The sequence below is a fragment of the Alosa pseudoharengus genome, unplaced genomic scaffold (assembly GCF_046254945.1).
Source record: "Alosa pseudoharengus isolate Yale_2024_CS ecotype anadromous, Long Island Sound unplaced genomic scaffold, YU_APseudo_1.1 YU_APseudo_1.1_scf_3, whole genome shotgun sequence".
Taxonomy (NCBI): Eukaryota; Metazoa; Chordata; class Actinopteri; order Clupeiformes; family Clupeidae; genus Alosa; species Alosa pseudoharengus.
The window spans coordinates 11282363-11307029 of NW_027468718.1; the positions used below are offsets into that span (position 1 = coordinate 11282363).

Sequence of the window (24667 nt, forward strand, 5' to 3'; positions counted from 1 at the left end):
GAATGACAATTATGTAGGATAATGTCCTATATCTTGACTTCCTATCTTACCAGTGAGTAAGATTATTTTTTGACATTAATAATACATTGTTGTGTGAGCATGTGTCCCAGGTTATTAGTTTCATCATGTTCGCTAGTTATTTGCACAAATCACACATGGAAAGTCTTGCCTGCCTACTTTTAAACTGAACATTTCAATGTAGAGAGAGCCTAATCCACTGATCTGGGGTCAGTCCCTGTGTCTCTGGCAGGTACAGTTCACGATCACAACTGGGACTTTGACCTGAACTCCAGTGGAGTCTGAGGTAGGTGTGATAGGGGAACTGGTCTGCCAACAATAAGGCTGGCCAATCAGAATCCTTCTTTACAATAGTCCCTCCCTCTGTCTGACAGGCACCAGAGCAGGAAGTAAAGTTGAGTGACGGGTTGGTTCTCTGTTCTTTGCTAGGCGGACTCGTGTACTTTTGTTAGAAACATTTTGAAATATAGTGTTTTGCAATTCTTTTGAGAGATGGACTCAAACTCAGGCTGCTGCTGAAAGTGAAAGTGAAGCTGGTGAAATTGCTTTCAGAGGAGAGAGAGTTTAGTGTGGAGACAAAATGGCTTCTAAACTGGAAGAGGATCTCACATGTGCTGTGTGCTGTGACATCTTCAAGGATCCCGTGTTGTTGACCTGCACTCACAGTGTGTGTAAAACCTGTCTGCAGCAGTTCTGGGAGAGTAAAGGACACAGAGAATGTCCCTACTGCAGGAGGAAGTGCTCAAAAGAAGAATATCCCCTTAACATGGCATTAAGGAACCTGTGTGAGACCTTCGATCAGGAGGGAAGTCAGAGAGCTTCAGCAGTGTCTGAGGTGCTCTGCAGTCTGCACAGTGAGAAACTCAAGCTATTCTGTCTGGAGGATAAGCAGCCTGTGTGTCTGGTGTGTAGAGACTCTAGGAAACATAAAAATCACACCATTAGTCCCATAGATGAAGCAGCAATTGACCGTAAGGTAAAGAATCTTACTCTGATATATGACACTGTACTGTAGTACTCTAGATTAACAACAACAAATCTTGATCTCTTTACCCTGGACATAAAGTAATACAGTGAGCCTACCCAGTGTGGATGATTTATGGCAGGAGGTACTGCAGTTCCTTTAATATAACAGCAGATGGCGGTGTCTATGGCAAGCCGATTGAGCATTTATTCTGATATCTTGATATCAGGCATAATTGTCATGTACATGTAAGCCATTTTTGTCAACTAGTTAACTAGTGAGCCATGTTTCTGTGAACTAGTTAACTAGTGAGGGCCAAAATATGCACACTAGTTCACTAGTGGGAGCCAAAAGGCTCACTAGTTAACTAGTGAACACATTTTAGCTTCACTAGTTAACTAGTGAGAGCCAGAAATGTCTACTAGTTAACTAGTAAAGGCCAAAATGCATACCAGTCAGCTAGTTGAAGGCTTTTGGGTCTCACTAGTTAACTAGTGACAGCCAAAAATGTGCACTAGTGAAGAAAAATGTGCACTAGATGTTTACTAGTGAAGGCAAAACACCTCACTAGTTAACTAGTTGCAGGTCAATGTCACTAGTAAACTAGTGAACCATAAATGGCTTACTAGCTAGCTAGGAGATGGCAGTAGGCTCACTAGTTAACTAGTTGATGCATCATTTGTCCAAACTAGTTAACTAGTGAGGTCATAAATGTATATTAGTAAACTAGTTCAAGACAAAATTCACACTAGTCAACTAGTGGCGCAGAATTCAAATTAGGAGGCGGAGAATTCTGGAAATTGAGGCTTTCTATTGGCTCCCTATGTCCAAATAGAACATGACAACCAATCACAGTGCAGAATTTCACGAAATCCCACCCACAACATTTGCATGTGGCACACAAGTTAACATGCTGGCCAAAGGTACTCTAGCTAGTAAACTAGTGGCTTCAGTGTGACACTTACATGTAAACTAGTGAAGGCAGAACTGCTCACTAGTTAACTAGTGAAGACACAAATGCCCACTAGTTAATTAGTGAGGTCTAAAAAGTGTCACTAGTTTACTAGTGTGCACCAAAACACCCACTAGTGAACTAGTGATGGCAATTTCCATTCGACTAGTTAACTAGTGAGGTGCAAAAAGTGTCACTAGTTTACTAGTGTGCCCCAAAATGCCCACTAGTTAACTAGTGAAGGCCATTTCAGCCCCACTAGTTAACTAGTGAGATGCCAAAATGGTCACTTGTTAACATGTAAAGGCCAAAATACCCACTAGTTTACTAGTGAGGGTGTTGTGGGCCTTACTAGTTAACTAGTGGCATGCATATTTTGTTCACTAGTTAACTAGTTACACCTAAAAACACAAACAAGCTGACCGTTTTTGTCCACTAGTTAACTAGTGGAACAATTTAAGTCTCACTAGTTTGCATGTGTGTCAGTGAAGCAGCTCACAAGTTAACTAGTGCGCACAAGACACACACTAGTGGCTGTTTTTGGAGCTATCTAGTTCACTAGTAATGCAAAAGGTACTCTTACTAGTTAACTAGTGACACATTGGCCTTCACTAGTTAACTAGTTGACATGTTTGGCCTTACTAGTTTACTAGTAATGGAACAGGACATGCTTACTAGTTAACTACTGTAGTGAGCATATCTGCATTATTAATGCCTTTCACTAGCTTATAGAGGGCTTTTTTTTAGCCTTACATGTTAGCTAGTGAGGACAAAACACTGTCCATAATGAACTAGCAGGAGAAAAATGCCCCTCACACTAGTAAACTAGTGGAATTTGAATAAATACACAAACGGCTGGCATTTTGTGCAACTAGTTAACTAGTGCGTAATGTCGCACTTGCATGCAAATGAAGAAGGCGGAACAAGGATTTTGATTGGTCCATTTAGGACTCAGAAACCTAGAAAACATGGCTGACTTCGTCCAGGCTGTTCTAAGAGCAAACTTTTATAAACTAAGATCGTTTGAGCATAAAAATAAAGCATAAAAAAGTTGTGGTGTATTGCTGTAATCTTCATTCAGTTACAAAAAGCCCTATGCAGGTCTGGTTATTCCTTCGCTGTTTCTGGGTTTTGGGCTCGCATTTTTCACGACATACAGTAGCTCCCCCTGCAGCTTCGGTAGCAAGTGACTGCTACGCTAAACCCCACTAGCTAGTGAGCTAGCCATCAATAAACCAAGCTAAACACATAGGGCTCACAATAAAACGGTCGAGCAAACACATTGTTCAAGAGACTATCAAATCACATTACAAAAACGAAGTTCACCCAAGGGTAGGCTACTTACATTTCCAACAGCAAAAAAGCCAAGTCGGAGTCCGTTTTGCAGTCTTCTTAGAAACTACAATCTGACTACATTTTCGAGTATTTCCGCCGAGTTACATCCTGATGTGTTCGGACCGCGACCAGAAAGTTGCATATTCGTTTTTTCCGCGGAGAAGCACTAGGGGGAGACGAAGCACCCACCAAACGACCCAAAAAGTGTTGTAGAACCATCACAATGACTCTCAACCTGCATAATTAAGGTCATTTTTGCTAAAATTGTTGCATAGGGCCTCTTTAATGTCTACAATCTTTAGTTTTTCAGTTATTAGTCTGAAAATCGCAATAAAACTGGAGGCATTTGTATATGGTTGACTAGCAACAAAACATTTCAGTAACATGAACATTGATGATAGCATTGCTGATGTGGCAAGACTAGCTCAAGTGGTTAAGCAGCAGGACATCATGTGGGAAACCAGGTTACAATTCCTTAGAAGTGCATGAAGTTTTTTTCTTGAGCTTTAAATTACTTTTGAAACCATGTGCAGTTAATGTGTGCAGTTAATGTGTACAATCTTTTGTTATTCAGTTATTAATCAGAAAAGCGCGACTGAATGGATACATGTCTGTGGTTGCCTAGCAACAATAAACAAAGAATAATATTAAAATCGATCCCTTGCATGGGGTTTCCCTGTTATTATTAAAAACAATTTTGACAGAATATGAGATACTGCATACTGCAGGCTCTGCTTTACTATCTATACTGAAGTACCGTTGCAGAGCAGTGTGTCACTTTAGCCACTAGGGGCACCCATCAGGACCTGATCGCGAGGCTATGAACAGTAAATTTACATATAGACTGGGTAGGATTCTTACATGATACCCAATAGGAGTCTTCTACCCACCCTCTCATTAGAATATGCATAATGATCGTTTCAGGCACTAGTTAACTAGTGAGCTGCTTCACTGCCACACATGCAAACTAGTAAGACTTAAATTGTTCCACTAGTTAACTAGTGGACAAAAACGGTCACCTTGTTTGTGTTTTTAGGTGTAACTAGTTAACTAATGAACAAAATATGCATGCCACTAGTTAACTAGTAAGGCCCACAACACCCTCACTAGTAAACTAGTGGGCATTTTGGCCTTTACATGTTAACAAGTGAGCATTTTGGCATCTCACTAGTTAACTAGTGGGGCTAGAATGGCCTTCACTAGTTAACTAGTGGGCATTTTTGGGCACACTAGTAAACTAGTGACACTTTTTGCACCTCACTAGTTAACTAGTCGAATGGAAATTGCCATGACTAGTTCACTAGTGGGTGTTTTGGTGCACACTAGTAAACTAGTGACACTTTTTAGACCTCACTAGTTAACTAGTGGACATTTGTGTCTTCACTAGTTAACTAGTGAGCAGTTCTGCCTTCACTAGTTTACATGTAAGTGTCACATTGAAGCCACTAGTTTACTAGTTAAAGTTCCTTTGGCCAGCATGTTAACTTGTGTGCCACAAGCAAATGTTGTGGGTGGGATTTTGTGAAATTCTGCGCTGTGATTGGTTGTCATGTTCTATTTGGACATAGGGAGCCAATAGAAAGCCTCAATTTCCAGAATTCTCCGCCTCCTAATTTGAATTCTGCGCCACTAGTTGACTAGTGTGAATTTTGTCTTGAACTAGTTTACTAGTATACATTTATGACCTCACTAGTTAACTAGTTTGGACAAAGGATGCATCAACTAGTTAACTAGTTAGACTACTGCCATCACCTAGCTAGCTAGTAAGCCATTTATGGTTCACTAGTTAACTAGTGACATTGACCTACTGCAACTAGTTAACTAGTGAGGTGTTTTGCCTTCACTAGTAAACATGTGCACATTTTTGGCAGTCACTAGTTAACTAGTGAAACCCAAAAGCCTTCAACTAGCTGACTGGTATGCATTTTGGCCTTTACTAGTTAACTAGTGGACATTTCTGGCTCTCACTAGTTAACTAGTGAAGCTGAAATGTGTTCACTAGTTAACTAGTGGCCATTTATGCTGTTACTAGTTAACTAGTGTGCACAAACATGGCTCACTAGTTAACTAGTTGACAAAAATGGCTTGCATGTTGGCCTGATATCAAGATATCAGAATAAATGCCCAAGCGGCTGGCCAAATTACATACTGTAGAAGTTAACAAGTGGGAATTTGACATTCAGTAGTCAGCTAGTAAACATTTTTGTACCTTACTAGTTGACTAGTAAAATATAGAAGTCTTTAAACTAGTTAACTAGTGCACATTTCAGTGTCCACTAGTTAACTAGTGAACATGCTGAGCATTACTAGTTAACTAGTAAGATATGAAACATATGAACTAGTTAACTAGAGAGAATTTGGGCCTTACTAGTTAACTAGTGAGCATTTTGTCTGTCACTAGTTAACTAGTTCACACAGAAATGGCTCACTAGTTAACTAGTGGACAGAAATGGCTTGCATGTACATGACAATTATGCCTGATATCAAGATATCTGAATAAATGCTCAATCGGCTTGCCATAGGTGTCTGCTCTTTTGTGTGTTGGGCGTTGTGGGCTTTTCCCCGCTGGTTCCTCCATGCTCAACACTCTGACTCTCACTGAGAATACAGCAGCAAACTTAAGGAACCCCTCAAATCCCTCCAAATCACCACTTCCACTCCGAATGTCTCTTATAGTCATAGTCATTACCAACAACAAAGTGATGATGATGGTTTAATTGTGACCCAACGTTTTTTTTAGTACACTTTGTAGTAGCCTCCATGTTGCCTCTATGTCTCTATTCTATGCAATATGCAGTATCTGCATAGATACCCCCCCCCCCCCCCCCCCCACACACACACACACCACCCTCACCCTAGACTCCTTACAAATTAAGCAACTTGGTTTATAGAGTGTAGTGTGGTGTAGGCAAGTCTAAATTATTGTTGATCATTGTTTCCAGGAAGAGCTCAAGATCAAACTGCAGCCCTTACAGAAGAAACTGAAGACCTTTGAAGAAGTCAAACTCATCTGTGACCAAACGGCAGCTCATGTTAAGGTGACACATGCAGCATAATGTAATAAAGAAGCATAATTACGTTATCAATAAATAATTTAAAGTTAAGGAACATTTCAACGTAACTGAAACATCTGCTCATACCTGTAGTTAAATTGAATGATTGATTTTGTCATACAATCTTATTCAGACTCAAACCCAGAACACAGAAAAGCAGATCAAGGAGGAGTTTGTGAAGCTTCACCAGTTTCTACGAGATGAAGAGGCAGCCAGGATAGCTGCACTGAGGGAGGAAGAAGAGCAGAAGAGTCAGATGATGAAGGAGAAGATTGAGAAGATGAGCAGAGAGATCTCATCTCTTTCAGACACAATCAGAGCCATAGAAGAGGAGATGGGAGCTGATGACATCACATTCCTGCAGGTAGGAACCATCCACTGTCTGTAAGGGTGTTGGATCTCTAACTCTAAGTCCAGTTATAATTTAACAATAGCACATGTGTCTGTAAGGGTGTTAGATCTCTAACTCTAACTCCAGTGATAATTTAAAGGAGAATTCCGGTGTGATATTGTCCTAAAGTGTGTTGAAACATGATACCGAGTGTGAACGTATGTCTCATAGCCCATCTTGGCTTGTCCCCTGCACTCCAAAATCTGGCGCTAGTTAGCCGATGCTACCAACAGCTTTTTCAATTGTGGTGCTTCGGCATCGGGCTAGCCATGCAAATAAATCACTGTTTTACACCATTTACGAGGCTCAATGTATCTCCACACTTCATTGGTAGACTATCGAAGGCCCTGACATTTAAAACGAGACATTGAGAACTTTTAAAAAGCACTGGTAGTTTACTTACAAGACGATTTATACAGACAGTATCTTCACGAAGTTTAGCGTTTGCAGCCATCTTGAATTTAGTCACGATTCAGACTTCCAAAAATAATTCCGTGGAAATGCATGGATTCCAGTTGCTGCTACTGGAAGAAACTGGAATCCATGCATTTCTACAGAATTATTTTTGAAATCTGATCCCTTATCATACCTGTTCATTCTTACTCGTCGCTCTACTTATCGTGACTAAATTCAAGATGGCTGCAAACGCTAAACTTCATGAAGATACTGTCTGTATAAATCGTCTTGTAAGTAAACTACCAGTGCTTTTTAAAAGTTCTCAATGTCTCGTTTTAAATGTCAGGGCCTTCGGTAGTCTACCAATGAAGTGTGGAGATACATTGAGCCTCGTAAATGGTGTAAAACAGTGATTTATTTGCATGGCTAGCCCAATGCCGAAGCACCACAATTGAAAAAGCTGTTGGTAGCATCGGCTAACTAGCGCCAGATTTTGGAGTGCAGGGGACAAGCCGAGATGGGCTATGAGACATACGTTCACAATCGGTATCATGTTTCAACACACTTTAGGTCAATATCACACCGGAATTCTCCTTTAACAATAGCACACCTGGCTGTAAGGGTGTTAGATCTACAACTCTTAAGTCCAGTTGTAATTGAACAATAGCACATTTGACTAGGGGGGGGGGGGTGTTCAGATGGAGGAATAACCTTTCCTCTGAGGCGTGTGATAATGTAACTATGTGGTCCAGGAGAAGCAGACAGATTTTGGTGTAAAATAGGTTTATTGAATCAGTGGATATACTCCGAAAACACCTGTGAAATGGAACCTATATTAATTACAAAAAAACAATGACTAAACAAAATACAATGAAACGTGGAGTCACACATTTGACTATAAATAACCGTAGGCCTACAATCTTCCTAAACACTCAGTGTCAGGTATGCACAACATTTGCAATCCCCCCCCCCCCCCCCAGGGATTTAAAGTGATCAGGTGACCTCCACTAACTGAAAAAACAGGCCTACTCCTATTAGGCTAATCAGCCAATTTGGGTACCCAGGGGCACACGCCCCTTTTGGAACTCCAGCGCAACTACACAAACTAAATCAAAGAACCTGCAGTTAAAATCATAACACTATCACTGGCAGAAAAAACACTAACAGAATCTGTGCACTCTGCCAAAGGAACATACCACCTACAATGAAAAAACATGTCATAATTAACTATAAATATAGTGACAGTGTGGGTCACTGTCACACACCCCCACCCTTATGTCAAGGCTTGCTGGCTAGCCGAAGACACAAGAGAGAGGGTACAAACAGCACCCCTTAAGACAAACTACAATTAAAGACAAGACCTGAGAGGTGCATCACAACATACCCAAAGGGAAATAAGGTTGCAGAGATAGAGTAACTGTACATATAGGGACAGTGTGGGTCACTGACACAAGGCGCTTGATTAGAATCTTTTCGGTATTGTGTCAATTGGTCTGTCTGTAACAAAAATAAAAACAGTGCTTTAGGAACATTCAAAATTGACCAAGATGTAGCAAAAGACCTTAGACCCTTATTATAGCAATCATGTTTAACCTACTTTCTCTTTTCTTATTTTCCAGAACTACAAGAGCACAGTGGAAAGGTGAGTGATCTGCCTCCTGTCTCTCTCTTCTCTGTAGTTCTGAACCCAAAACCACAGCAGCACTGACTCCTGAATGTTATTCCAGAGCCCAATGCACACTGCAGGATCCAGAGAGGGTTTCAGGAGCTCTGATCAATGTGGCAAAGCACCTGGGCAACCTGAAGTTCAGTGTCTGGGAGAAGATTCAGGACATTGTTCAATACAGTAAGTACAGTCACACACACACACACACACACACACACACACACACACACACACACACACACACACACACACGAAGAGAAGATGCAGGAGATTGTTCAGTACATTGAGTACACAGTGACACACACACACACACACACACACACAAACATCACATGATAACTACAGTGCATGGTAGGCCTGATGGATGGATGATGGATGGAGGTCATTCCCAGTTCAGTGGGAACATCTACTCCACATCTCTATGATCCCCCTCTCACAAAAAACCTTGTACTCACACTTCCTTCTAGAGATAATCAATTTCATGTAAGTTACAGAAATAAACTACAACTGCCCAGTTACAGGTGTCATTATACTTGGTACCAGCCCTATTGATAATGACCATCATTCACATCCTCATCACACATCACTCAGCCCTATTGATAATGACCATCATTCACATCCTCATCACACATCACTCAGCCCTATTGATAATGACCATCATTCACATCCTCATCACACATCCCTCACATCACAGCTCATGTGTGTGTTCTTTCTCTCTGCAGCTCCTGTGACAATGGATCCCAACACTGCACACCCACGACTCATCCTGTCTGAGGATCTGACCAGTGTGAGATGTGTTGATGAGGAGCAGCAGCTTCCTGACAACCCAGAGAGATTTGATGAGTATGCCAATGTCCTGGGCTCTGAGGGCTTTAACTCAGGGACTCACTGCTGGGATGTGGAGGTTGGAGAGAACACATGGTGGTATGTGGGTGTGAAGGCAGAGTCGACCCAGAGGAAGGGAGAATATGATGATGATGTGAGTGGAGAGTGGACTGTGTGGCATCATGATGGTGAATATGGAGTAGGTGCTGCACCACAGCCCTCCACTCTACTCACAGTGCAGCAGAAACTCCAGAGGATCAGAGTGCAGCTGGACTGGGACAGAGGAGAGCTGTCATTCTCTGACCCTGATAATAACACACACATACACACTCTCACACACACTTTCACTGAGAGAGTGTTTCCATACTTTAACATTCCCTGTGAAATCTCTCCTCTGAGGATCCTACCAGGCCTCAGTAACAGTAAAGCAGCATAGAGCTTAACCAGAATAATTTAAAGCACAACTATAGGGTTGGAGGATTTAATAAATCAGTAACCACTACATGTATGTCAGGGGTTCTCAAAGTTTTGATTGATGAGGGCCAATTCAGGAACCCAACATTGACCTGAGGGCCGCCAAAGGGGGGATTTGTAATCATTTTAACTCATTGAATGCCAAGCTGTTTTCGGGAGCTTTGTCCTAGAGTGCCAGCAATCTAGACCATTGTTGATGATTTTTGTACAGCCACAGCATATTCTGTGTTATAGCTATGAACACATACAAAATACCATTGACCAAAGTGCTGTACAGAGGATATGGCTAAAAATAGAAAATAAAAGCAAATCAGAACAAGCAAAATATAAAAGGCAAGCACAGAGAAAGTAAGCAAGACAAATACAGAAATACAATAGACAAATAGACAGCCCTGAACAAATAAATAGCAACAGTACAGAAGACACTTGAATATAAAGAAGAGAAGAGAGAGATGGACAGCTAGGAAGCAGGGAAGGCCAAGGAGTAAAGGTGGGTCTTTAGTCTTGATTTAAAAGTGGTGATGGAGGGAGACAGTCTAACATCTGGGGGCAGACAATTCCACAGACGTGGGGCTGCTACCGCAAAAGCTCTATCGCCTCTTTGCTTGAGGCGGGTGCAGGCCACAGAGAGAAGACCCTTGTTGGCAGTTGGTACAAAGCCAGTGAAATGCAGTTGACATCCAACCAGAAGTGCAAAGAAGCATTAAATACCAAGTGCAGATAGAGTATGGTTGTGTAGACAAGAGACCCTATTGACACTGGTGTGCACACACTTCTTGAAAAAACTAAAAGGGTGACATGTCACAACATGGGGCCCCAACCTTGCACAAAAGCTATGATGTGTCTTGTTTTTAACTTATCTCATAAAATAAGTAAGGCCACATTTTTCCACTTTCTTGGGCTAGTTTTCAGTGGCAGTTTCATATCAAATCATAAAACATTAAGCTGCCAACAATCTTTAAAAATACTTCAAACACCTCTGATCTTGATCATACATATGGCAAAGAAAGACGTTAGATTGTTGGTTTTGGATAACTGAAAATGCTTCGCTCTTGGACCTCAGATTGCCTGCAGTACCCCAACATTACCAGATGAAAATGGTCGTACGTAAAGTAGGAACCTGACGTGGAGCAAACCACTTTTCCACGTCGAAGATGTTTTTTATAAATCTGATCATTGGCGTGGATTTCAGCGTACCTATGGTCTAAGATCCAATCTGTGTGTACAAGAGCGTATAAATGAGGCCCCTGCTGAACAGCAGTGACTCCACCCTGTGGAAGGGTTTGGTATCTTTAAGCTGCAGATCAGGGAGTGCTGAATGTGTTGCTCTTGGCCTTCTGGTCATCCTGAGGTAACTCCACTGCTCACCCAGCTACACTGGCTACCTATGGCTGCCCGCAACAAATTTCAATCACTAACACTTGCCTGATGAATCAGTTCTGGGAAATTATCCATCATTCAGACAGCTGCAGCATGATAAAGATAAAATATATAAAATAAAATAAAGACAATATAAAAAAGACAAAATAAAGACAAAAAGACTATAATTAATGGAACTTAATGTGAAGAGTTACTGTGAAGAGTTATCTGAAGTATGCTGTAGTACTTGACTGGATTATAATGATGTCCTGCACCTTTAAGAGCTGGAGGTCACATAAGAGTAAGGAGCAGCACACCACACACACACGTTTATTTATTTAATTGCTTTATTTAAAGCAACATTTTTAACATTGATTGTCCACTGCTGACCACATTCATACAACTGTGCATAGAGTTGTTTACGATCAGATTAAGAGAGGAGATCACAGCTGTATGTGGCTCACATGTGATTACGCACCTCTCACTTTACTTTACATTCTTGAGCACACACTTCATTGTAATGTGTATATGTACCTGTACTACAAAACACTTTGTTCTCTTCATTATGTAGGACATTCATCTGTACAGACCACACATTGAGAATATCATCTGCCTATTTGGAACCTGAACACCAGGATCAGTGTCTGTGTTGGAGAGAGTGTGTGAAAGTGGGGCAGCCGTGGCCCACTGGTTAGCACTCTGGACTTGTAACCGGAGGGTTGCCGGTTCGAGCCCCGACCAGTGGGCCGCGGCTGAAGTGCCCTTGAGCAAGGCACCTAACCCCTCACTGCTCCCCTAGCGCCGCCATTGTAGCAGGCAGCTCACTGCGCCGGGATTAGTGTGTGCTTCACCTCACTGTGTGTTCACTGTGTGCTGTTTGTGTTTCACTAATTCACCGATTGGGTTAAATGCAGAGATCAAATTTCCCTCACAGGATCAAAAAAGTATATATACTTATACTTAATCCACTGATCTGGGGCCAGCCTCAGTGTGCAGCTAAATGAACCCATATGTACACTATGTTATCCATGCTAAATTAACCTATACACAACATTATGTTGCATGCACATGTTATCCATGTGACTATGTGGGACTTACAGACTTCTTGCTCTTTTTCAATTTCTTACATTTACGTTCATTTTTAATATGTATTCAAAAACATCTTAATTGCCTCATCAGGCATCAGGGAAAGTCTTGCCTGTCTACTTGTAACCTGAACTCCATGAGTTAAGTATGGGGAGAGTCTGCACCCTACTGTTCTGGAGTCAGTCCCTGTGCCTCTAGCAGCTACAGTTCTAGGCTGAGTTCTAGGTCACCTTATACAGTTCACACCCACAACTGGAACTTTGAACTGAACTCCAGTTGGTGGCAGCAAAGACCAGGGAACTGGCCTGGCAACTACGGCTGGCCAATCGGAATCCTTTCTTACCATAGTCCCTCCCTCTACCTGACTGGTGCAGGAGCAGGAAGTGAAGTTAAGTGACAGGTTGATTTGTTCCCTCCGCTAGACGCCTTCATGTGGGATACTTTAGCTAGAACCTTCTTACTTAAACACAGTTTTTAAAAGTAATGAGGGGAACAGTTTGGGTCTGAAGCTGGTGAGGCTGAAAGTTGGCTGGATAAAGTGTGAAACAGAAGGATCTCAGTTTGGGAATGACACGTGTGCTCTGACTGCTGAAAGTGAAAGTGAAGCTGGCGATTGAGGAGAGACTTTACAGAAAAGACGAAATGGCTTCTAAACATGAAGAGGATCTCACATGTCCTGTGTGCTGTGACATCTTCAAGGATCCCGTCATTTTATCCTGTGCTCACAGTGTGTGTAAAGCCTGTCTGCAGCAGTTCTGGGAGAGTAAGGGATCCAGAGAATGTCCCATCTGCAGGAGAAAGTGCTCCGAGGATTTATATCCTCCTAGCAAGGCATTAAGGAATCTGTGTGAGACCTTCTTACAGGAGAGAAGTCAGAGAGCTTCAGCAGGGTCTGAGTTGCTCTGCAGTCTGCACAGTGAGAAACTCAAGCTCTTCTGTCTGGATGATAAACAGCCTGTGTGTTTGGTGTGTAGAGACTCCAAAAAACACACTGGCCATAAATTCCATCCTATAGATGAAGCAACTCTTGACTGTAAGGTAAGAATGATTTCTCTTAATTATGGTGATGGGATATCGCAGCACCACATGATCACCTTGGAGATGAATGCACGTCACTGTTGAATGTAGATGCTGCAGTCTGCAGTGAAGTCTGTTATTATTTCCAGGAGGAGCTCAAGATCAAACTGCAGCTCTTACAGGAGAAACTGAAGACTTTGGAGGAGGCTAAAGTGACCTGTGATAAATCAGCAAAACACATCGAGGTGAGGACCAGGCACATGTTACATAACATAGGTGGAGATGTGAATCAAGTCAGATGTACCTGTCACTCAAAATATGTTTTTAAAGGAACAAAGTTTGCTGCTAGTTGGATAACCTTGACAACAGCTTTAATGGAGAATTCAGGCGATTTTCACAAAGGTCTACAGCTAGAGCCAGGGGCGGAGCTATAGGTGGGGCCGCTGCCTCTGGGCCCTCCCCCAGCATTTAAATGAGGCCGACAACTGCAGTGCATGATGGGTACGATATCTGGAGGATCCATGAACGTCATCAAATTGCGACTGCACTGACTAGTGAATGATGTATAGTACATGCCTGGTGTATCTTGCTCTTATGCCAAGCATCAGCCCCGGATCATTCTCACGTTTAAAAGACTAACGCAAACAACACAGCATTTATTTATAGTTTTTATTCCAATAGTGCATTAAAACCTTCAGAAATGAGTTATCAAGGATGTTCAATATTCAAGGATGATATTTTTGGGTCTTGCCTCTCCATTCCGCAGCTCTAGCTTGAACGTTAGTCTACTACACACTAAAGCGTAATTTGGAACGAATCATGAGCATGCAGAAGAGACAGAGAGTAAGAGGCAGGTTCCAGGTAGCGTGTCATGGTTGACATCTCCTGTTAAATATAAGAAATATAAATATAAGAAATGTCAAGAGAAAAGAGATGATAAAGGCAACAAAGACGAGGAGGTGGCAGATTATCAGGTTCCTTAGGTTGCCTTACCATTTATAAGCTCAGGTTGGTGGTGAGAGGACTCTTTCACATGGCTGCACTCACTGTGATTTGTAACATGGCCAAGAATATAAAAATTAGCTAACATTCTACTTTCCTTCTGAAGAATCAGATATGCCTGTTGAAACGCTAAGGCTCAAAATGCTCTTTTAATTGCAAACATAAATGTAAAGCTTGCTACATTACATGCTTCCATTTCCAAAGCAACGAGTGAAGGCTGCTTGTAATAACTTAATATTGTGATATCAATGAGGTGCAATCAAACAAGGCTAGAATTGGTGAGACTGTTGAGCAAGAGACTCTACCAAGAGCTGGCAAAAGGGCCAGAACCATTGAGACTCTTCTTAAAGTGACAGTGCACTGGAGCAATGAATGAACATAAATTGATTTGATCTAGACTCAGGCCCATCACACAGAGAAGCAGATCAAGGAGGAGTTTGTGAAGCTTCACCAGTTTCTACGAGATGAAGAGGCAGCCAGGATAGCTGCACTGAGGGAGGAAGAGGAGCAGAAGAGTCAGATGATGAAGGAGAAGATTGAGAAGATGAGCAGAGAGATCTCAACTCTTTCAGACACAATCAGAACCATAGAAGAGGAGATGGGAGCTGATGACATCACATTACTGCAGGTAAGAACCATCCACTCTCATGAAGTGAGTTATGTAAACATTGGATTACTGATGTTATGGTTATATGTATCATATACTCATGTACTCATATACATGTACTACATGTATTTGAATTTGAAAAGACGGTGCAACACTGATTGACATTTATTTATTTATAATTTTCCAGAGCTACAAGAGCACAGTGGAAAGGTGAGTGATCTGCCTCCTCTCTCTCTCTTCTCTGTGGTTCTGAACCCAAACCCACAGCAGCACTGACTCCTGAATGTTATTCCAGAGCCCAGTGCTCACTGCAGGAAACAGAGAGGGTTTCGGGAGCTCTGATCAATGTGGCAAAGCATCTGGGCAACCTGAAGTTCAGAGTCTGGGAGAAGATGCAGGAGACTGTTCAATACAGTAAGTACAGTACAGTCACACACACACACACACACACACAAACACATAAACACAATATTCACTGATACATATCGGTATTTGAACCTTGAAGACGCGAGCAATGGCAGTCTTAGCTTTTATGACGCCCTCGGCAACCAATTTTCAAGACTAAACCAATTTACTTTGGTGATATTTGTCAGATTTGTTTTGTTTTATTTTTTTTAACAATTTCACACAATCCTGAAAAAGAACACAGGCTACAGTGAAACTGTATAAATCTGTATCGAAGATATTATGAATGGAATTTGGAGGCCATTTGTGGTGTGATTGACTTTAGCCCACTAATTGTGAACCTGTCCCCAGGCTCCATCACATTGTATCACATCAAATCGACTGTATTCAAATGTATTGTTTCTGAATCAAACAGCCTTATTGATAACGAGTCACATTCTCATCACGAATCTCTGTGTTCTTTCTCTCTGCAGCTCCTGTGACTCTGGATCCCAACACTGCAAAATCCAATCTCATCCTGTCTGAGGATCTGACCAGTGTGAAATGGGGTGATGAGAGGCAGCAGCTTCCTGATAACCCAGAGAGATTTGATCACTTTGCCAGTGTCCTGGGCTCTGAGGGCTTTAACTCAGGGACTCACTGCTGGGATGTGGAGGTTGGGGAGAACACATTGTGGCATGTGGGTGTGATGACAGAGTCTCTCCAGAGGAAGGGAGACTTATCCTCCACGAGTGGATGGTGGTGTGTTGGGTGTAATGGTGCTGTATATGGAGTATGTACTGCACCACAGCCCCTCACTGTCCTCACACTGAAGAAGAAACTCCAGAGGCTCAGAGTGCAGCTGGACTGGGACAGAGGAGAGCTGTCATTCTCTGACCCTGATAATAACACACACCTACACACTCTCACACACACTTTCACTGAGAGAGTGTTTCCATACTTTAATGGCTGTCGGATGTCTCCTCTGAGGATGTTACCAGTGAAGGTTTCAGTAACAGTAGAGCAGCCCAGTCACACTGCTAAAACTAGTTATCTAAAAACCATGAGAATTATTAATTTTCTATTAAGATAAAAAAAAATCTAGTTTGTTTTGTTTTAGTATAAAGAAATTTAGCAATTCCTCGTTAAATCATTTGACTCCATTTAAAAAGAGTTATTTTAAGACGTCTCATCATGAAAACAAGGAAATTTGTCTGCCAGTGCTTTAAGCAAATTTGTCTTAAAAACAAGCCAACTTGGTTGCCAGTATGTTAGCCAACTTTGTCTTGATAAGACGTCTGGTCCCCCGGCGGTGGAGCGATCGGCCAAGTGTCATCAGGGCAGGGGCATTCGTCTCTCTCTTCGAAAAACTCTTGAAGATGCAACTTTTCCAATACGTCCTCTCCTAGCACTTATGACCACCTTATACACACCTGATGCACACCTGATGCACACCTTATACACACCTGATGCACACCTGCCGTGCTCTTCCCTCTCTCCCCTCCTCAACTTTTTCTCCTCTTCCCCTCTCTACCTCCTTCCTCTACCACTTTCTCCTCCTACCACACTGTATTAGTATGTATAGAGTAGGCTCTCCTATCCTGTAGTGTTGACAGATGCAGTGGTAATTCCTTGCTAAGGTCTCCTCTGCACTGTAGCTTAAATGTTACTCTGTTATTTCTGTAAGTGGCTTTTGATAAAAGCATCTTCCAAATGAATAAATGTGAATGCAGGAAACAGCACTGTTTTTATTGCTCTGGTCAATTTTGAGATTGTGTTGTTTCCATTACATGTATTCTTTCAGACTAGTGCAAAGAAAATGTTCAAAATACACATTTAGGTATTTATTGCATTACACGTTGTCTATTTGAATGTTAATGTTCCTATCAAAACACATGCATGTCTCAATACATGTTTTCTTAAAAAAACAATTCAGAAATCTCCACTTCGTAGAACTTACATAACCCAAACTTCTCAGTTGTATATTTGTATTTGGAGAGGGATTTGTAAACATTCATCGTCTGATTTATACAACTATTTATTCCTAAAAATCATTATATGATCTATTTCTCATATTTGGAATGATAAAAAGGAATATCTGTGTCTGCAGAAGCTACAGTTCACACCCACAACTGGAATTTTGAACTGAACTCCACTTGGTGGTAGCAGAGATCGAGGAACTGATCCTTTTTACCATATAGTCCCTCCCTTTACCTGACTTGTGCAGGTGCAGGAAGTGAAGTTAAGTATCGCTTAGAGCACCTTTAAGTGAACAGTTGTTTTTTTCCCTCCACTAGACACCTTCATGTGCGATACTTTTGCTAGAACCTGAAAGGACCGTCCGATTGAACCTCTTGACCTGGCCGTCTTCTAGACCGAGTTTGTAATGAGACACACAAAGGAGCGGACCACTTGCGGTCCACTGCCCACGAGCTGAACTGGGTCCAGTACCACAGCCTTGATGTGATCGCGTTGCTTACAACCGCCATACTCACTGTTGTTCTTGTCACCATTAAATCTTGTATGTTCTGCTTTAGGAAGTGCACAGGAAAGGGAAAACAAAACAAAAATAAGAGAGAATAGTTGAGAAGTAGTTTTGTTTGTTTGTTTGTTGTTGGTTTTTTGTTTGTTTTGTTTGAAGGTGAATAGCACTGGCAGAGGAAACAGACTTATTTGCAGGTTAACGCCGCCTATCGCCTTAATCCAGCCTGATGTATTTGGGAAAAAAAAATATTTGAAAGTGAAACTCAATGGGAAAGTCCAACTAGGCCTACTTTAGTAGTTGTGGTTATAGGGCCTGTCCTGTCAGAGTTGCCAATGGGTTAGGCTAGCCTATAAGTGAGCTCTGGTAAAGTACATCATCAGAACACTTCATTGTGTGATTGTGCTTTAAATGAAGAAAACTTCCACAAGATATGACATTGAAACTGACTATGTTACCCATGAGCCAGTGGTTACTTGGCTGCACGGATGTCTGAATCTTAGCAGGCTAACTGGGACAACAGCCTATTCTACCTCTTGTGTAGGCTAAGTCTTGATATTAAATTGGTTTTGTCATCATCCTTGATATCTTTTCTGATCAAATGCATTTCAGGTAAATCATCATAACCTGAATAACAATTATCATGGCACTTTGACAATTCTAAAATGTAGCTAATTATGTGTAAAATAAATATCTTGGATATTATTTTGACTGACATCATTGCAAATTGACCTTCAATGCACGTATTTAATTTGTGACATGATTAAGCCACCTGATGAAAAGTTTTAACTCCATGCATCAGCCAGCAAGGTTTGAGTTTCATCATTTGTATTTCCTCTTATAAAATACTCCATGTGACTTTTCATCAAGCCTATCATGGCATGTCTACAGCCTAACATTGTCAAAATAGGAACATTTTGACTCTTTCATTCTCATTTTTTTTTAAACTTTGCGTTTAGCTTTTTTTAAGTGGCTGAAACGGACTTCCATATTGGCAAGAGTTGATTCGTCATAAAAAAAGTGCTAAGTTGAATGCTCTGTTGCTTGCACAAGGTGTAGCCTAGGCCATTGCTGTTTGTTTACTTTTCATGTTCCCATACCTTCCGTTTCAACTCTTCATTCTTATCTGTCATCTCATCTGTAGGCTAAATGTGGATGCTGTGGATGCTATAGCTCGTTTTTAATGTTTTATAGCCTAGCCCTACGACAGTCTCTGGCACACAAACGAGAGAAAACGAGTCTACATCAAAGCCGTTGCTGACTGCAATCAAACATTCACATTGAACTTGCCCCTGATCAGAATAGTCAAAGATCGTAGCGGAGCAAGATAATCAGGAGACACTTCCGGGAACCCGGGTCGCACGAGGAGGGGTACAAACATAGACATAATATACATGTATATCATGTATTATTATAAATGTATATTATGTATATGGGTACAAATGACATTATATTCTACCCCTCCTCCCCCCCTTTATGCAGTCCAGAGGCAGCGACTGTTCCATTGAAGTCTATGGCCATAACAACAAATGCTAGGGTCTTGGTTCTATAGAGTTAGGGATGTAAAATGTGGGCACGTTTTCATGATCCTCAAACCCTTATGACCATTTCAGGTACATTTTTAGCAATTTTGAGCCTGGAGATAGCATTTTCTAGTCTTAGATTTTTCCAGTCTGGAGAAAATTGACCTTATATCAGGTGTGCGCCTGTTATTTGTTTCTGCTACTTTGGGCCAGTTGCAGGCAACCTGCAAAAAGTACTTTCAGGGAGGTATCACGAAGCCCCCCCCCCCCCCCCCTCAAAAAATAAATAATTAAAATAAATAGCAATACTAAAAAAAACTTTAGCCTACTTAGATACTGAAATAGAGATTAATATGTTTGTTCAATAATGTCTAGTCAGTACACCAAATAAGGAAGGCCTATAGATAGCAGCCTAATTGTGAAAATAAAATATGTAGATCTTGCAGTTTGGTCTTTTCATGTAGCCTTGGCAACTAAGCCATCTAGTATAGGCCTGAATAATATGCACATTAATTGACACTTAACCCACCATGGGCAATGCTAACACTGTTACAAACAGTGCAGCATGCAAGACTAGGCCTATCTTTATTTTTTACTCTTATAAACAAGGGTACACTTTGAAATGGGTCTTACATTTTCCTTTTTTGGGGACACTGACTCTGTCGTGACTCTCCTGTTCCTAGATACACTGAACTGATCATGATGCTCTCTGTCTTGGATGCCCTCAGACACACACGCACCACCACCCCTCTCTCTCTCTCCCCTGTCGTGTGCGCGCTACACTCAGATGCACACGCGATTTTAAGTCTCCCTCTCGCGTGCGCGCTCGCTCTAGATTCCGGGAGATTTTATCTAATTTGCGGGCGTCAAGGAGCCGCTATCAATATGCGGGAGACTCCCGGAACTTCCGGGAGACTTGGGATGTCTGCAGTTGCTACGCCCATCAATAGGCTCCTCTTAAAGACTCGATCCCCATTTCGCGCCCATAGACATACTCGTCTACCCATAGGAAGGTTTTTATCATGGGAGTGCTGTACCTGACCAATCAGCTGGCACCTTCTCTAGATTCCTCCCCATGACTGTTTTCAGGAATTTCAGTTATGCATGGACGGTTCGCTGTACAACACGAGGAATTACATTGGTATGTGACAATTTTGGTTAAAAAGTAGTAGTTTTTAAAGATACTTTAACTGACCATAAGGTGATTGCAAATAACATATAAAGATGAAGGCCTAAAGCTTGTAGAGTGAATGTTAAATTGTATTTACCGCCGTGAAAGGGAAAGGCTATAAAAGGAATCTCATGTTGGACGTGAGGTCATTTAAAAAGTACAATGTTTTAGACTGTAGTTTAGATATCTGAAGAGAAAAGGTAATATTTGTAATTGTTTGTTGTGTTTTTTCTGTCAAAGAGAATGGCTTCAAAGCTAGAGGAGGATCTCTCCTGTCCAGTGTGCTGTGAATTTTTCAAGGATCCCGTTTTCCTGTCCTGCAGTCACAGCATCTGTAAAGCCTGTCTGCAGCAGTTCTGGGAGAGCAAAGGGTCCACAGAATGTCCTGTCTGCAGGACTAAGTCATCAAAGGAGTTCCCCCTCCCAAATCTGGTTTTAAAGAACCTGTGTGAGACTTACTTACAAGAGAGAGATCAGGCAGACACACTCTGCAAAGAGCACAAAAGAAAACTGGAGCTCTTCTGCCAAGATGACAAACAGCTTGTGTGCCTGGTGTGTCTGTGCTCAAAATTACACAAAAATCACAGCTTCAGTCCTACTGGAGAAGCAGCTTCTGAGATGAAGGTAAGGCCTTTTGAACATGCTATATACCATGGCAGCACCTTTTTGCATGTCCTTCCATCCCTACAATTGAAGCTGCTGCCAGCTCAACCGGCTGCTACAGTACTACATGTACACAAGGACTGCCAGCAGAAAAGGCAGTGGTTAATTGTCTTTGTTAATGACAGCTAGTTGTGGTGTGTGATAATGGATTTAAGTTCCACACTAATGTGGCCCATTTATTTCAGGAGGAGCTCAAGGGCAATCTGCAACTTCTACAGGAGAAGCTGAAGTACTTTGAGCAAGCTAAAGTCAACTATGACAAAACAACTGAATACATTAAGGTTAGTGTGATCTACTGTCATGATTTGTGTAACCTGTGTCGCGTTGACTGGCCACCGACCTGCCCGGGCTTGAACCCACAGCCTGCCATATCCAACCATATCCAACAGGAGGTGCTCTCTCCAAAGTCTTCACATAGCTCATCTCTTCCTGGCTTCCAGCTTTAGAGAGTTGCCCCCTCCCACACACACAAACCTCTGCATGTCAGTCAATCCATTGCAGTAGTCCTGCGCCAGTAACGTAATAACTGTAACTTCTGAACTGTAACACTGATGTCAACCTTTCTAACCAGTTTAGAACAACTGTAAAAAAAAACTTGACATTATTTTGACAGTGTACAAAAAATAACAAGGAGGCAATGGCATATGCAATTGCGTTATTATTTATTTCATCACTAAGGATTTTCAGAATTTACATAATATACTGTTATGATGTTTTGGAAATGTTTCAGGACACAGATTTGTAAAATGAGTTATGTGCTATTTGTCTTACTTTATTTCCAAATGTTTTATGAACTATAAACACTCATGAAGCTGATGCCTTTTTTCAGACTCAAACCCAGAACACAGAGAAGCAGATCAAAGAGGAGATTGAGAAGCTTCACCAGTTTCTACGAGATGAAGAGGCAGCCAGGATAGCTGCACTGAGGGAGGAAGAGGAGCAGAAGAGTCAGATGATGAAGGAGAAGATTGAGAAGATGAGCAGAGAGATCTCATCTCTTTCAGACACTATCAGAGCCATAGAAGAGGAGATGGGAGCTGATGACATCACATTCCTACAGGTAGGAACTGTTGTGTTATCTTCAATAATCAGTCCTTTAGTTCAACATTATGTTCACTTTATTAACACAAGTTCAATTCACAGTTCTTGCTGCTGGTCTGTCTCATTCTAGTTATCATTCCAGGTGCTCTCAGGATAACCTACTAACATCTGCTATACTACATTTTCCTCCCTTGCTTAGAATAAAAGCATATCTGTAATGTAACTAAGTATAGCATAAGTATAAGTATATATACTCTTTTGATCCCGTGAGGGAAATTTGGTCTCTGCATTTATTCCAATCTGTGAATTAGTGAAACACACTCAGCACACAGTGAACACATAGTGAGGTGAAGCACACACTAATCCCGGCGCAGTGAGCTGCCTGCAACAACAGCGACACTCTGGGAGCAGTGAGGGGTTTGGGGCCTTGTTCAAGGGCACTTCAGCCTTGCCTATTGGTCGGGGTTCGTACCGGCAACCCTCCGGTTACAAGTCTGAAGCGCTGGCTGCCCCAAAAACTAAAAAGTTTCCTTCTTATGCTATATAAATCTCAAAAATAAATCACCTTGTTTCAAAACTTTCCAAATGAAAAACATTCACTTTTCAAATTAAATATTCTCTTTTCAAACCACAGTGATATAAACTTGTCACCAGGGTAGGAATTTCACGGCGGCCACGACGGCCATTGCGTTGGCCGTGATGCCCCTTTGAAAATCAGAGGTTTACAGGCCACAGTGGCCTTGGTGCCCCCTTCTTTCATTCTGAAATTTGCGTCCGACTAATAGCGTTTTTTATTTTCGCCTATGGCCTTTCAAAATAATCTTAGCATTCACAGCACAAATTAATGTAGTCTTTTATGCAGTGGAGAAAGTGACAGCGCACGGCAAGAAAGAAAGTGCGTCCAAATTAGGGTTGGGTGATGTCGCCTAAATTGGCATTTGATGATGTGTAGAGTAAAACATTGTGATGGACGATGATATTGTCGGGGGGGGGGGGGTTTAGTGTAGTAAACACTAATTAATTAGCCTACAGGTATGTCTGTACAGAAATACATTTATAATGTTCTACATAAAAAAATAAAAAATATATTATATAGGCTATACGGCCTGATGAAAGTGGACAACTAAGAGAGACATACTGACCAGGCTACCGAGGCTACCGGTGTGGAAGATCTGCTCCAAGAAAATTGTTGTGAAAGACGGATAGACAATCAATCTGAACACTTGCGTGTGCACCAACCAGCGGAATATTACACATTGCCAGCCTTCGCTGGGCCCAGCAAAAAAGCTACTTAAGACTACTATCGTGGTCACTCATTTAAAATCTTAGTACTATGCAGCATCCCACGTTATCAGGCTACTGTCTATGCTGACTATGAGGGCGGCGGGAAGTAAAAGTAAAGGGCTGCGATCGCGCAGTCCAGGCTATAGGAGGGCGAAGTAAAAACACTTTTACAAATAAGAATCCCGATTACCACTCCGTTGCCTGTTCATAATTCTGAGAAATTCATGTACATGTTTATGTTATGTGTGTGTGTGTGTGTGTGTGTGTGTGTGTGTGTGTGTGTGTGCGTGCGTGCTTGTGTGTGTGCCTGCGTATGTGCCTGTGCAAGCGTACATATGTCTACTGTGTGAGTATGTCATACGTATGATTACTGTGAATGTATGTGTGTGTGTGTGTATCTGTTTGTGCACGTGTGTACATGAAATGGGTTAACACGACCCCTGGAGGCAAACATACGGAAAAAAATGGTCATCCTAGTCCCTACAGTTCTCAAGATATTCACAGAGAACTGTGTCTGCACTACCCTACTTTCGGGGGTCCAGTCCAGCGGGGGGGCTACAGATCAAAACGAAAAACGACGGTTCCATGCTATCCATGTGGGGTTACATGCCCACCAAGTTTTGTGTACCCCGGTCTTTCAGTGTCCCGGGAATCCTTGTTGGTGTACGTCACTAAATGTACACATACATTATTTTATTGTAAGGCCCCCCATGAACGAAAGTACACAAAACTTGGCATGCATATGGAGGGTGTCATAATGATCCTACACTTTTAATTTCATGCAGTTTTGACCTTGTCAGCCAGAGATATTGTGATGAAAACACCTAATTTTTTTGCTTTTTAATTTTTAACTAGGTGGCGCTATACATGAAATAAGTGGTAATGGGATGGGTTGACATGCCCCCTTAAGACCAACATACATAAAAAAGGGGGACCTCCTAGGCCCTACGGTTCTCGAGATATTCACAGAAAAC

The 24667-nt window shown here is 41.7% G+C and overlaps 3 protein-coding genes across 3 annotated transcripts; all 3 read left to right on the forward strand.

Moving 5' to 3' along the window:
- Nucleotides 1–413: 413 nt before the first annotated feature.
- On the forward strand, nt 414–10292 carry LOC143100187 (zinc-binding protein A33-like). Its single transcript, XM_076263158.1, has 6 exons — nt 414–994; nt 6212–6307; nt 6456–6686; nt 8729–8751; nt 8837–8955; nt 9498–10292. The coding sequence occupies exons 1-6, from the start codon at nt 599–601 to the stop codon at nt 10034–10036; spliced, it is 1404 nt and encodes a 467-aa protein (XP_076119273.1). The 5' UTR covers nt 414–598; the 3' UTR covers nt 10037–10292.
- A 2435-nt stretch (nt 10293–12727) lies between these two features.
- Nucleotides 12728–17271, forward strand: LOC143100186 (zinc-binding protein A33-like). Its single transcript, XM_076263157.1, has 6 exons — nt 12728–13557; nt 13686–13781; nt 14936–15166; nt 15333–15355; nt 15441–15559; nt 16024–17271. Exons 1-6 carry the CDS (start codon nt 13162–13164, stop codon nt 16620–16622), a joined length of 1464 nt encoding a protein of 487 aa, XP_076119272.1. The 5' UTR covers nt 12728–13161; the 3' UTR covers nt 16623–17271.
- A 3677-nt stretch (nt 17272–20948) lies between these two features.
- Nucleotides 20949–22539, forward strand: LOC143100925 (E3 ubiquitin-protein ligase TRIM35-like). The gene is made up of 3 exons (XM_076264517.1): nt 20949–21329; nt 21554–21649; nt 22198–22539. The coding sequence occupies exons 1-3, from the start codon at nt 20949–20951 to the stop codon at nt 22537–22539; spliced, it is 819 nt and encodes a 272-aa protein (XP_076120632.1).
- The last annotated feature ends 2128 nt before the right edge of the window (nt 22540–24667 follow it).

Coding starts and splice junctions, on each gene's coding strand:
- LOC143100187 (XM_076263158.1), top strand. CDS start 599: ATGGCTTCTAAACTGGAAGAGGATCTCACATGTGCTGTGTGCTGTGAC. Junction 995..6,211: donor AAGCAGCAATTGACCGTAAG/GTAAAGAATCTT, acceptor CATTGTTTCCAG/GAAGAGCTCAAGATCAAACT. Junction 6,308..6,455: donor AAACGGCAGCTCATGTTAAG/GTGACACATGCA, acceptor AATCTTATTCAG/ACTCAAACCCAGAACACAGA.
- LOC143100186 (XM_076263157.1), top strand. CDS start 13,162: ATGGCTTCTAAACATGAAGAGGATCTCACATGTCCTGTGTGCTGTGAC. Junction 13,558..13,685: donor AAGCAACTCTTGACTGTAAG/GTAAGAATGATT, acceptor TATTATTTCCAG/GAGGAGCTCAAGATCAAACT. Junction 15,167..15,332: donor ATGACATCACATTACTGCAG/GTAAGAACCATC, acceptor ATAATTTTCCAG/AGCTACAAGAGCACAGTGGA.
- LOC143100925 (XM_076264517.1), top strand. CDS start 20,949: ATGGCTTCAAAGCTAGAGGAGGATCTCTCCTGTCCAGTGTGCTGTGAA. Junction 21,330..21,553: donor AAGCAGCTTCTGAGATGAAG/GTAAGGCCTTTT, acceptor CATTTATTTCAG/GAGGAGCTCAAGGGCAATCT. Junction 21,650..22,197: donor AAACAACTGAATACATTAAG/GTTAGTGTGATC, acceptor GCCTTTTTTCAG/ACTCAAACCCAGAACACAGA.